This window comes from Watersipora subatra, chromosome 1 (genome assembly GCF_963576615.1).
Source record: "Watersipora subatra chromosome 1, tzWatSuba1.1, whole genome shotgun sequence".
NCBI lineage: Eukaryota > Metazoa > Bryozoa > Gymnolaemata > Cheilostomatida > Watersiporidae > Watersipora > Watersipora subatra.
In genome coordinates, this window is record NC_088708.1 from 7,080,629 (window position 1) to 7,093,753 (window position 13,125).

A 13,125-nucleotide genomic window follows, 5' to 3' on the forward strand; every position below is an offset into this window, starting at 1 on the left:
ATGGCGCATACGTTTACGTATTATTATCAACGTAAAAGTCACGTGATTGCCATTCCAGGGGTTTTAATTAAGTTCAATGCGCACAAACTTTAAGTTAACTGGAGTTGTATTTCCTTTTTACAGAGATTATATGGGGAGAACAACTCTCCAACATAAAACTGTCAGCCATGTGTTTTACTACCTGTGTCAATAGATCCGCTATTAAATAAAAGGTCATAGCCAAATGACCTTTTATTTATTAGCGTATCTACTGGCACCTGCATTTATAATCTACAAGCATATGCAAACAAAGTGTGGGTATGGGTTATCTCTCTTGTGCGAAACCGAATTGATAAAATATCTATTTCGGCTGTATGGTTGTTTGAAAGTGAAGTTCATAATTCTCCACAAAGTATTCACACCTTTCGATTTAGACATTGTACATTGTATACAGTAATTGAGCTTGCTTACCCTTTGACACATTTAGTATAGTCTAGGGGACAGGTGCAGCTGTCACTGCAACCTTCCTCATCAGACCCGTCCGTGCAGTCATTGTAACAGTCACACTGAAACTTTCCGTTATAGCACTGCAACATATCTTTTCTGAAAGTGTTGCTGCCGTTGAGACAACTCTTCTCAGTCCCATAGCATCTGTTTACTAAATATAAAATATGTATGTCATTAGGCTGTAAATAGATGTTTAGGCATTTCAGCTTGACTTGCTAACTGGTCCTAATTTATTCATTAAAAGCAATTTTTATTGCACCATTTCTGTAAACCTTAGCAAGGTTAAAGCTAACAAGCAGAAAAATAAAACTATTGAAAATTCTGTTACTAATTTCACCGAGGGCAGGCAAGGAAATGAGCTTGGTAAAGTTTTTGATGAGGACACAGTAAGTAGCATTGGTGAGAAGACAATTCCTAGTTGTATAAGGTGTTCTACCCTGACAGTTCTGATCAAGAGTTGAGGTGAGAGAGCCTTGGTCTACACATTCTCCCAAAGAGCACCACATGCCATCTCCACACTCGGTACCATCAGCTGCCGCAGTGTAAGAATTTGTGCACAAGTCAAGGTCGTCTGGGTAAACGCACCATAAGTCGAGGCAAATTGAAGTATTTTGTATCGAGTATATAGACTGCAAGTAAATATCAGAGGTAAATAGAAACGTTGAGAGACCATTACAACTATTGGTTGAAAAATATCAATAGAATATTAAAATGTGTGTAATCATTCTCCATACTTATGAATTCTACATACACACCACAGCACAATACTAGATAAACATGGATTGAAAGCTCATTACTTTTTACACCCTCCCGGTTTTTATCAATACTCTTTTACTTGATATAATCAGAAAAATTTTTGAATTTATTCACAAAAAGCTCAGCAAATTCTTACTTGTAACAAATCCATGTAGACATTCAGTGAATTTTTTATTAATTGTACAAAGCAAGTGCCCTCTCATAAACACAAAACATAGATTAAGAGTTGTCTCATCTTTCATCTGAATATTTTACAAGAGCAGGCGACATGAATTGACTCCCTAATATGAAAGTCATTCAGCTCAAGTGTTAGTCAAACAGTTTGCGAGTTTCTCTGTTAATGTCAACTTTGCTGACCAACCTGCTAAATAAACTTGTTGCATTGTGACCCTTTTTGAACAAAATCTTTTTTCAAAAGAGCTGGCATTCTTCAAGGTTGATTTGCAACACAATTCACATTACAGTTATTTGTATCAAAAGATTCACCATGTCTTGCTCTGTTGTCTTGTAGATGCAAAATATGTGTAAACAAGTTCGTAAAAGCTAAAAAACGAGCAGTTAATTGCAGCCTTCACGAAATGCCGTAAATAGGAATACCTTTCTAATATGACTCCAATGGGACGTAGCTGAACACGATGGCTTCTGTTTACACTTTCATGCAACTTCAATCGTAGAAATATTTTTCCAAATATACTTCACGCATTCAATAAAACCATGTCTATTATCCTTACGCGTCTGTTTTATCATCATTGTAATGCTGTCGCTTTGAGCACTGATATCTCAAAACCTACCGTAAAAAGTCGTTAAAACTTTTAACCTTAGCTCAAAAGAGTGCATATCATCCTGGCATAATCAAAATATGCTGCAGAAATTGTTCGCGGTATTTAGCAAAAAGTATGAATCACATGATCAGATTACGACTAGATGATTAGATCAGGCTAAAACGAAACTGTAAAGTAGCGAGCATCTATATTTAATACGGGCTTTCCAAGAGAACCCGAAGTGTTTGTCATAAACTAGTGCTACGAAACGCTTTATATTGACCCTTTTATTGGCCTTTAATTTCACATGATAACATCATTTGTCAAAACAATAACCACAATGTTTGAGTACGTCGTCGAAATAAAGATATTCCAAACTACCGCGTTTTCATGATAGCTGCGATTAACTGTTCATTTTTTTAGCTTTTAAGAGCTTGTAATCACATTTCCACATATTTTGCACCTACAACACAGCAGAGTAATAAGACATGGTGAGAATTTTGATACCAAATAACTGTGATGTGAATTTTGTTGCCAGTAAACCTTTACGGTGGCTTTAAAAAATTCCTTGCAGGCCATTTACACGCTAAAATAACACTGAAGAAAATGAATTTTGTTTGTGTAAAAACCTGTATGCAAAGAAAAATAAGCCCTAGCACTAGAGAACTATGTATTGAATGAAAAAACCTGCCTCATTACATGCCCATGTCCCTGTGTGAATATAACACTGATCATCGGCTGAAAAAACCTGCCCTGCGAAGTACATCTCGACATTGTCATCTATTGAGGTATTATAGTTAGGAATAGCAGAAGTGTTGGACAGACATGATCCATACCTGTGAAATGTGTTTAAAAAAGCGGATGAGATTGACTAAGACGTAAAGATCTATAAATCACAAGCTTATGGTTGTGATTAAAAAGATTGCCTCAGGTGTCTAAATCTCACACATTGCTGACACACTTGAATATTATGGCAAACTGCAAGTTTATCAATAAAGCTGTGTCGCAAGTAGCTCTGCAAGGAGGTAACCCGTAGCGACACTAAGTTGACTTGTTTTATGCATATCTACTAACCTTTAACAATTCTATAACAGAAACTTATTCAGAGGTAAGGGATAAACATTTTGCAATGTATCATGTTGAAAATAAGAGGCAAGTTGAACATTTACAAAATGAAAACAAAAACAGTAAGTTTTCCTTTCTTGAAAATGCTTTTATCCACAACGTCAACTAAAAAGCTAATTCGCTGTCCTGCCTTACAATACAAAATATATAATTAAAGTCTCTTAACCAGCAAACCACTTAATACCAAATAGAGCTTAATAATTAAAACGTTGTTAACCAATGCTCTAGCTATACAACGATAAAAAAGTTTATGAAGCTAAAAGAAATAGCTTGAGAACTTACTCGTGTATGGTCACGTAGAAACTCCTCTGAGAGCAGCAAGAAAAAAGAAACCTATTGCTGAGGTCGGTGGGTTTTCCAGCTTGAGCAGCCATAATATAGTTGTCATCAGCGCAACCAATGCTTGAATCTTCTCCATCATGGTAGGACCCTAAACTAAAGACATCAAAACAATTCTGCACTTTTTGTTTGCAAAAATATGATTAAACAGAGAATACTTGAAAGGACTGTGCGAGTCTAAACTCATCATTGCTGAGAGTACAATCACTACTGAAATAGTTAGCATATTATACCTGCTTCACTAGTATAGCAAGTATACTACTAAGAGATATACGATAGTAATATGCTTACCTACTATTTATTTTCAGAGTAAAGAAAAGGAAAAACTGGAAAAATATCTCCCACTCGGAGAGGAGATTAAAAAGTGCTGACACATAAGAACAATTGTAATTCCAGTAGCCCTGGATCATTGTGTATAATAACACCTGCGCATAAAACGTGACTTGCCTAGATACCGGCAACAATCAACCCAAGTAAGTTGCAGAAAACTCGCAATTGGGAATGGCTAACATTTTGAGGCGAGTGATCAAACCTCCGGGTCTCTGGTAGGAGACCCAATCTTGAGTAGACATTACTCACCAACTTGGGTTGATAGGAATGTAGAAACAATTTTTTTATAAAAATTATATATATTATATTTATGTATTATAATACATATAACTGTAATAACATGATATATAATTATATATATTATTGTATGTAGTTATATATTACATATATTTATAAATATATATGTTTAAGCATTTATATATTTATGTATATAAATATTTATATTCATGTATATACATATTTTTATTTAAGATTCCGTCAGTTCACCCTTATCCTCGATATACGGTCTCAACAGCTGAGGCCTCTAACTGGGTGATGAGAAAACTTATCCCTCTGATTTTGTATGAAAGGTAAACATTTACGTTTACCTGTGACCAAGTTCATGGGCTGCCGTGCTCGCGTCATAAGTCAGCAAGAAACCAGTTTCAATCAGAGAGCTCGAGTATCCCGGTTCACATATGGTGCCTGTCCAAGCCAAGCCTACCAAAAACTACCAAATGAAGTCCAAAAAGATGAAACTTTGTGGTAAACTGGTAGAAACTTCCATAATAATTATTCATGTATTTGGCATGCTGTTCACACCTACCTACAACTCCTGTAAATCCATCTTCCTTGTCAAACATGTCATACCTGGCAAAAGTACTGCATGTTCTAATTTCATGTCATTGGCCATTGAAACTGTAAAGTTATTTTCTTCACGGAAGGGAAATGATCCTCAAAGTTATATTAGTGATTAGGTTGTTTATATAATCTATTCACAGATATGTTTGGAATTAGATTATTGGCACTAAAATTACAAGGAATATGTCTTTTGTTACATAAATAGAAATCGGAATGTATAAAGCTGGTAATATCCTGAACTAGTTTGTCCAGAGTTTGCTGACCGTAAAGGAGGTATAATTAGTTTCTTGTCAATTAAAATTTAAAAGGTCTCCCTGTTCAATGAACTTAATAAAGTATATCAATACAGCATAGTGATGTACTGATATAAGTTGAGGGACCAGAACCCATAGCTTCAAAAATCCCATAGCTGTTAAAATATAATAATATAGACAGAAGATATAAAATAGTATTATGCACTTCAGCATAAATTATGGAGCTCCGTGAAACTATAAGTTGTAGATAAGTATACACTGACAAGATAAATGTACACAAATAGCTCAACATTCACACAATAATCAAGAACAGTGTTAGGCTCAGTATTTACTCACCTGAGATCAGTGAGAGTGCAACTGATACAGTGTGGTTATACTAAGGGTTATGCTACACTACACTGTCGTACACTATGCTGCGCTACTCTGTGCTATACTCAGGGCTTTGTTATACCAAGGGCAAGTACAGTAACTCTATTATATGATCTATATTAGTCAATGATTCTAATAGAAGTGTTATAAACTATGCCAAGGACACTAACAAACATGTATTTAAAGTATAGGGAAGAAACGGGTGAGCTGAGTCATCTTACCCTGTGAATAGCATCACATGATCTGCAGGAGGGAGTACCTCGGCAGCCTCTGAGCTGTTTAAATACGTTGTGAAACTGTCTAAGGTCGATTCGGCATCAATATAAGTATTATTTACTACGTGATCTTGGACAAGATCATTTAGAGTTGTATTCACCTGAAAGGAAGTCATAATTACAAGAAAGTTAACTAGCAGAAAAAAGGGGTAAAAGTTTGTTCAAATGACTATTGGAGTAGTACAGAGATCAGCCCATCCTACAAAATAGAGCTGACTTGTTTCATTCGTAACTAAGTTAACTCTATAGCTTTAGCTTTTTAAAACACAAGCTTTCTAACTCATTAGCATAGCCTTAGTGTTATAGTCTACAAATATCTAGCTTTTTTTTAACCTACTAGTACGCTTTGATAATCTAGTTTGTGTGTGTCAAAACTCCAGTTAAGCTGTTCAGTTAAAAGAACAGGCTAATCTAGATTGTTGATGTTGGCTAATAGAGTGATGCAAGGTTGGTTTGCTACTATCGTTATCACTACATGCCTTCATAAAAATTGAACCGGCCTTTTTGAAAATTGAATATTGTTCTGTTGACTACAGGCTAGGTACATATTTTTAAACCGCTAGGCTTCAGCAGCTCTCACCATAACATTAGTGAGATCATAAAAGTTTGAACATAACTTCAGTAAGATCAAGAAGTTTCAATTGACTGTGCATGAGAGACGATCATGTTACAGATCTTTTTACGGTATTCGTGAACTTGGAAGTAAAGCATAAGTTAAAATTGAAGCAATAGTCACTCACAGCTAACACGACTATTCCTGTGAGGTTTATAGCTATCCTGATGTCATCATTTTTCATAGTGCCAAAGTAATCATCTATCTGAAACAGAAGACCTAATGATGCTACGTTTTATGCGCATGATAGTTTATTATATATAAACTTCTACTAGTAAAATGCATTAAACTTGAATTACTTGCATTCAGTTTTGGTGATGTACATGTACACGTACATGTACATGTGTACATATTCTATCTACACAATCTACCCTGGATATTGAATGTCCATCAATGATTATCAGTTTTGCAGAAGTTATCAGCCTCACTGGAATCTTCTGTTGCTGACTCTGATTGCTGACTTATTTATGCGACGCTTTCTTTTTGGTATTGGTAGTAGTATTGGTAGTACTATTGGTAGTGGTATTCATAGTAGTAGTGATATTAGTAGTGGTATTAGTAGTAGTATTGGTATTGGTAGAAGTGTTGGTAGTAGTATTGGTAGTAGTATTGATAGTAGTATTGGTAGTACTATTGGTAGTGGTATTCATAGTAGTAGTGATATTAGTAGTGGTATTAGTAGTAGTATTGATAGTAGTATTGGTAGTAGTATTGGTAGTAGTATTGGTAGTAGTATTGGTAGTAGTATTGGTAGTAGTATTGATAGTAGTATTGGTAGTAGTATTGGTAGTAGTATTGGTAGTAGTATTGGTAGTAGTATTGGTAGTACTATTGGTAGTGGTATTCATAGTAGTAGTGATATTAGTAGTGGTATTAGTAGTAGTATTGGTATTGGTAGAAGTGTTGGTAGTACTATTGGTAGTGGTATTGATAGTAGTAGTGGTATTAGTAGTGGTATTAGTAGTAGTATTGGTATTGGTAGAAGTGTTGGTAGTAGTATTGGTAGTGGTATTGATAGTAGTAGTGGTATTAGTAGTGGTATTAGTAGTAGTATTGGTATTGGTAGAAGTGTTGGTAGTAGTATTGGCAGTGGTATTGATAGTAGTATTGGTAGTAGTATTGGTAGTGGTATTCATAGTAGTAGTGATATTAGTAGTGGTATTAGTAGTAGTATTAGTAGAAGTGTTGGTAGTACTATTGGTAGTAGTATTGGTAGAAGTGTTGGTAGTACTATTGGTAGTAGTATTGGTAGAAGTATTGGTAGTAGTATTGGTAGTGGTATTCATAGTAGTAGTGATATTAGTAGTGGTATTAGTAGTAGTGCTGGTAACAGTAATGGTAGTAGTATTGGTAGTATTGGTATTTTTTCACTTTGTTAGAAATATGATATTGAAAACAATAACTTTTCTCATTGATATTATGAACCAAATGCCACGGCCCTTCTGAGCAGTCATTAATTGTCACTTCACATTGTCTTCTCTTTGACCACCAAGGCTATAACAACCCATTACCTCTCAGCACCACCCTTCCGGGTCTTCTTACTTCACCACTGTTACTTAGCATTCAGATGAACTGATCCGTAGTGCCATAACTTCTCTTACATTCCTTATTTACAACCGATAATGAAGAAACCAAGAATTACACTTATCCAAAAGCACTCGCAGCACACTGTAGTGTCTAATAAATCCCCACTTTGATCTGACTGATAATTGAGGTACGGCTTACGGTGTCTCTTTTGAAATTAACATGAAATTGTTAAGGCCGCAGGCTTTAATAAGAGTACCACTCACAATCTCAGCCATATGTGCATAGTAGAGAAGTAGGTTGACCATATGGTCAGTCTCATTGGCTGCTGAAATGCTGCCATAGCTTGTTTTATTCCACACAGCAAAGTCGATGACCATGACGAGCTCTACAGTGGCTGATATGGGTTCTATGGTTTGAGGAAGTGACCGTTTCTGCCTCGTTCTTTCTTTTGGAATAGCTGAAATATAGACAAGTTAGCTATAAAGTTAAATAGTTGGAACAATAGAAACACTCACTTATACAGTAGGATCATTATACAAATAGATCAGTATCAACAGAATTACCCGAAGTTCATTCAAGGTTCACCTGAGTATTCTAAATAAGCCTTTTATTCCTTTATAAATCTTTTTTCACATGATTTTCATTTTAGATACAGTTGAAAAGCATTGAGCACTCTTTGGGCTTGTATAAGCCATTACTATGCCAGTAGAATAAACCTGTACAATTTCATAGAAAATAAAATTTGGGGCTATGTTGACTCTATGTAGGTAAGTAGAGAAGCTGATTGTTTGAAGGTGGTTTTATGTTGGCAAGTCTTGATGAGGGCATAAAACTAAGCAAAGTATTCAATAAGCTCCATGCCCCATCTTTATGGTGCTCCCATATCAACTGTATTTGTATGTGCACCGCACCCTTTGCCCACTATGCTTACATGTCTATGGCGCTCCCATGTCTATGGCGTTCCCTTGTCTATTGAGTCTTTATGACTACTGTGTCATTAACTATGTCAAGATGTTCTCATACCCATCATACCTTCATGTATACTGTGTATCACGCTCCATCTCTACCAAACCTCCATGCCTACTAGTTATCTATGTGCACTGTACAACTACAGCTACTGCTCTATATTTTCGTTGTAAGGACTATTCTCTCTGTTATACAACATTAACAACTACATGTAGTTGTAGTTTGGCTTGTCATTCAAATATCCAATTATAATCCAGGGGTCTCAGTATACTAGAGATGTAGACACTTTATTATTTTAAATTGTTCATTTGCTACTCATTAGTTACATAGCTTCAATTTAGCTATATAGCCCCAATTTAATCATATAGCTTCAATTTAGCTATATAGCTTCAATTTAGCTATATAGCTTCAATTTAGCTATATAGCTTCAATTTAACTATATAGCTTCAATTTAGCTATATAGCTTCAATTTAACTATATAGCTTCAATTTAGTTATACTGCTTCAAGTTATATTTGTTTTTGGTTTTTGCCTCGTGGTCTAATTTGCTCCAAATGGCATTCGCCAGTGTAAATAAAGTTAATACCTTCAATCTATATGGATTCAATTTAGCTATAACTTCAAGTTAATATAGTTCAATTTAGCTATATAGCTGCAGCATATTCGGAAGCACCATAATAGTTGCATTCATGTAAGTTTAAGCATTCATAGCATGCCATAAATATAGATTGAGTATGAATGAATGTACATAACTCCTACCACGATCTCGTTTGTAGTTCTCTATCTGCCTGACGCTCTGTCTCGTTACTTTAGCTTTTCCGCTGCCCGACTGATCAGTAGCCAGCGTGAACTCATGTTTGCCTATTCGAAATACTCCTGCCTAAAATTACAATGTCTAAATAAAAAATCATTTAGAACAATAAGAGATGGCTGACACGGTTTTCCCTTGTTGAAAAAGAACTTAAAAAGATGCAGATTGCAGATAGTGATGACTAGAATTAAGCAGTAGGTAGGCTTGTCGTGAGGAGCCAGCCAGAAAACCTTCAAGTTTTAAAGATTCAATATCATATATCTGAATACTGAGTATGCTAATAATTGAATTTGTTTAGAATTGCTATAATCCGAGATGCAATGTCTGCTTGTTGATTGACAGCTTGCAATACCTTAAGTTGTTCTTTTGAATCCTCTCTATTCATTGCTACTCTTGCTCCACTCTTTCTGTCTCTCATCATCCTAATGTCCTACAATAACATAGTTACATAGAGTAGACGACTCTCGGACACTACAGGCCAAATACTCACTGCTAAGGCGATACTAGTCAGGATACAGTGGCTCAGTTATGATGATTACAGATACAACTGTTTTATTTCAATTGTCTGATTTAATCCTAGCTGTGTGATTATTCTTTTTAAAAATTAGAAGCACATAATAGTCAAAGCTTAACACAAAATTTTGATTCAAATTTTTATAACTGACACCATAAACCTGTCTCAATCGTCGATTAGTTTGCAGTGTTCTAGATTTTCAGCTGAGCATCTTAATGCTGCGAATCTTACCGCACAACTTGAAACAATTATCATCTCTCATTTTCTTTTGTTTTCCTTTATTACACTTGGGAACTTGGCTATAAAAAACAATGTAACAATAATTGCTAGACAATCAATGCACCAAGTATCGGGTACTGAGCTAACTTAATTGTATAAATCTGTAAGTCATCATTATTAGTTTTAATAAAAATCAAACTTGTTAACTACAAACACAACTCGCAGTCAGTAATACGTCTATATCGTTGGGCACCCTTTCCACATCTCTTTTTACACAGCTTCTCTATAGAAACTCTTTATAATAGAATAAATGTTGTCTACAAACTCTAATCGTAACCCTCAAAACTATCAATAACTGTTCATCAAAAAATCTTATTACACATGGCATAAAAATCTTGTGTAGCATGGAACCTTTGCCACTAATCAGGAGTGTACACCGATCACCCGTTCTTCAGTTTATGAACTTGAACCAATTACCCGATTTTAAATCGTTAAAAATGAACCAATCATTTGCCAATCATCAGCCCTCCTGATCATCAACCAATCAAAAACTCAACATTTCAAGAGCATACGCCAACCAAAAGCTCTACAGTTCATAAGCACGAGCCAAACACCAGCTTTACAGTTCGTAATCATGAACCAATCAACAACTCTACAGTTCATGAACATAAGCCAGTAAACAACTCTACAGTTCATGAACATAAGCCAGTAAACAACTCTACAGTTCTTGAACATAAGCCAATCAACAACTCTACAGTTCATGAACATAAGCCAGTAAACAACTCTACAGTTCATGAACATAGACAGTAGACAACTCTACAGTTCATGAACATAGCCAGTAGACAACTCTACAGTTCATGAACATAAGCCAGTAAACAACTCTACAGTTCATGAACATAAGCCAGTAAACAACTCTACAGTTCATGAACATAAGCCAATCAACAACTCTACAGTTCATGAACATAAGCCAGTAAACAACTCTACAGTTCATGAACATAAGCCAGTAAACAACTCTACAGTTCATGAACAAAAGCCAATCAACAACTCTACAGTTCATGAACATAGTCAACTGTTGACTGAAGCTTAAAGCAACTAATTTTTCAGAAGTAAAAACAAAAACTCAGCAAAACTCCAGTAAATTCAGAGCATTGGTAACAAAATTCATACTGAATAATCAATATTGAATTAAATATTGATATTATGGAGTCACAGAAGTACATGAAATATGAAAGCCCTCATGCAGACAATTTATTACTCTCAACTGTTGACATTAACAGTAAAATAGGAGGTTAAATGTATCTCTGGCTCTCATAGCATGTACTACTTAAGTTGATGAAAAACAACAAATATTTATTGACAACAAAAATTTTGTAGTTGGTAACAATAAACAGCTAAAATGCCAAGCATAGAGCGCTTTTCAACACCAACGGTTTATCGTAGCTTCCACACAAGTCACACACATGTTGAGTAGTTTGTATATGTAGCTTTTAGATGGCACTAAGTACGCTAATTAACAAGTAACTAGGTATACACATTTAAGCAAATTAAAATCTGCTTTTTGCAATTTTATATGCGGATTTATAAAAATGTAGGATGTATAATAGCTAACCCATACATTAGCTTACATTCTAAATACATGTTTCTTATCCAATTACATAATAGGCCATTACCAATATTATCTTTAAGAGTGTTGAGTTTAATATAGACCATCCCAGACCAAATCAACAATGACACAACTATCCAAAAAATACTTTGCAGGCATGCAGTATTCACCTGTAGCTTATCTGTGACCTGCTGCCGAAATTCATCACTGGCACCCACCAACCGTATGTCAATGTCTCTCAGCTGAGTTCTACTCTCAGTCAGCTCCAGTAGGTGCTGCCGACCATGTGATTCAAACTTTAATAAAATAATGTCATTTGGTTTTCTTTCCAATCGTATGTCAACTGTTTCCTCTCCATTGGTTGGTGTGACTTTACTCCCATAACCTTGTTTAGGATTTGGCAGCAAAAGTGCTTCATTTACCGAAGCGGGTCTAGTGAAGACACTTTTATTGGTCACCTTATCAATGGATATGTGAGGTGAATCTCTGATCATCTGTCTTCCATTAGTTTCCCTGACTACAACATCGCCAAATAACCCTGATAGCAGTAACATGTAACTTAGCAAAACTGAAACGATCGTGAACGGCAGCACTATTCTCAACCTCTGCCGCGTTAAATCTTTCTTAGACATTACTTACCGATCTTAGCAGATGCTTGTGTTGACTCGACTTGTATGGTGACTGCAGTAAATACTAACAGCTGAAACAGCATCTTTTAATGTCGATATGAACTTAAAATCATAAGCGTACGCTGCTAATCTACAACTTTACTTTCGGTAGTGGACGTTGCACTGATTTCCAGCAGTGCTTGAACTATAGTTATATGCCTAGCATCTATAGCATACACATACTGCGAGAATAGAACATTCATTGTATAGTCTTATTATAACATACACGGTACTTAGGTCAATTCTTTTCTTTTGGCATCGCTGTCACTTTTACAATCAAATTGTTCAGTTCAAGCCAGTAAAGGCAAATTTGAGAGTTGTCGTTTCTTGCCTATGAACTTCTGAGATAGTAATGATTGTGTATACTGATTGCATAGAAACATGCATCCATTGATGTGATTAAAGTTCTATATTAAAGACAGGTTTTAGCATTAATTGGAAATAAAAAAATTGAACAAAATTGCTAAATAAATTGAATAAAAAGATAAAAATAGATTAGGTGAGCCACAAAAACCAAACTAGTCCTTGTCATGCGTTTGCTAGCTAGTAGAGATGCCCCGATTCTAAATTCACCAGCCGATTCAGATACCAATCCGATATACCGATCCTAATTGAAAAATAATCCGATTCAGATACCGATTCAGATCTTTTGTGTTGCATAGATAGTAGC

At 35.4% G+C, this 13,125-nt stretch overlaps 1 protein-coding gene across 1 annotated transcript; it reads right to left on the minus strand.

The window, feature by feature from the left end:
* Window positions 1-446: 446 nt before the first annotated feature.
* On the minus strand, window positions 447-12,499 carry LOC137393933 (uncharacterized). Its single transcript, XM_068080677.1, has 13 exons — window positions 12,427-12,499; window positions 11,958-12,325; window positions 9,804-9,881; window positions 9,400-9,520; window positions 7,935-8,132; window positions 6,276-6,349; window positions 5,482-5,636; window positions 4,603-4,646; window positions 4,385-4,496; window positions 3,411-3,563; window positions 2,695-2,839; window positions 923-1,115; window positions 447-637 (listed from the first exon to the last, which is right to left on the minus strand). Exons 1-13 carry the CDS (start codon window positions 12,497-12,499, stop codon window positions 447-449), a joined length of 1,905 nt encoding a protein of 634 aa, XP_067936778.1.
* Between the last annotated feature and the right edge of the window lie 626 nt (window positions 12,500-13,125).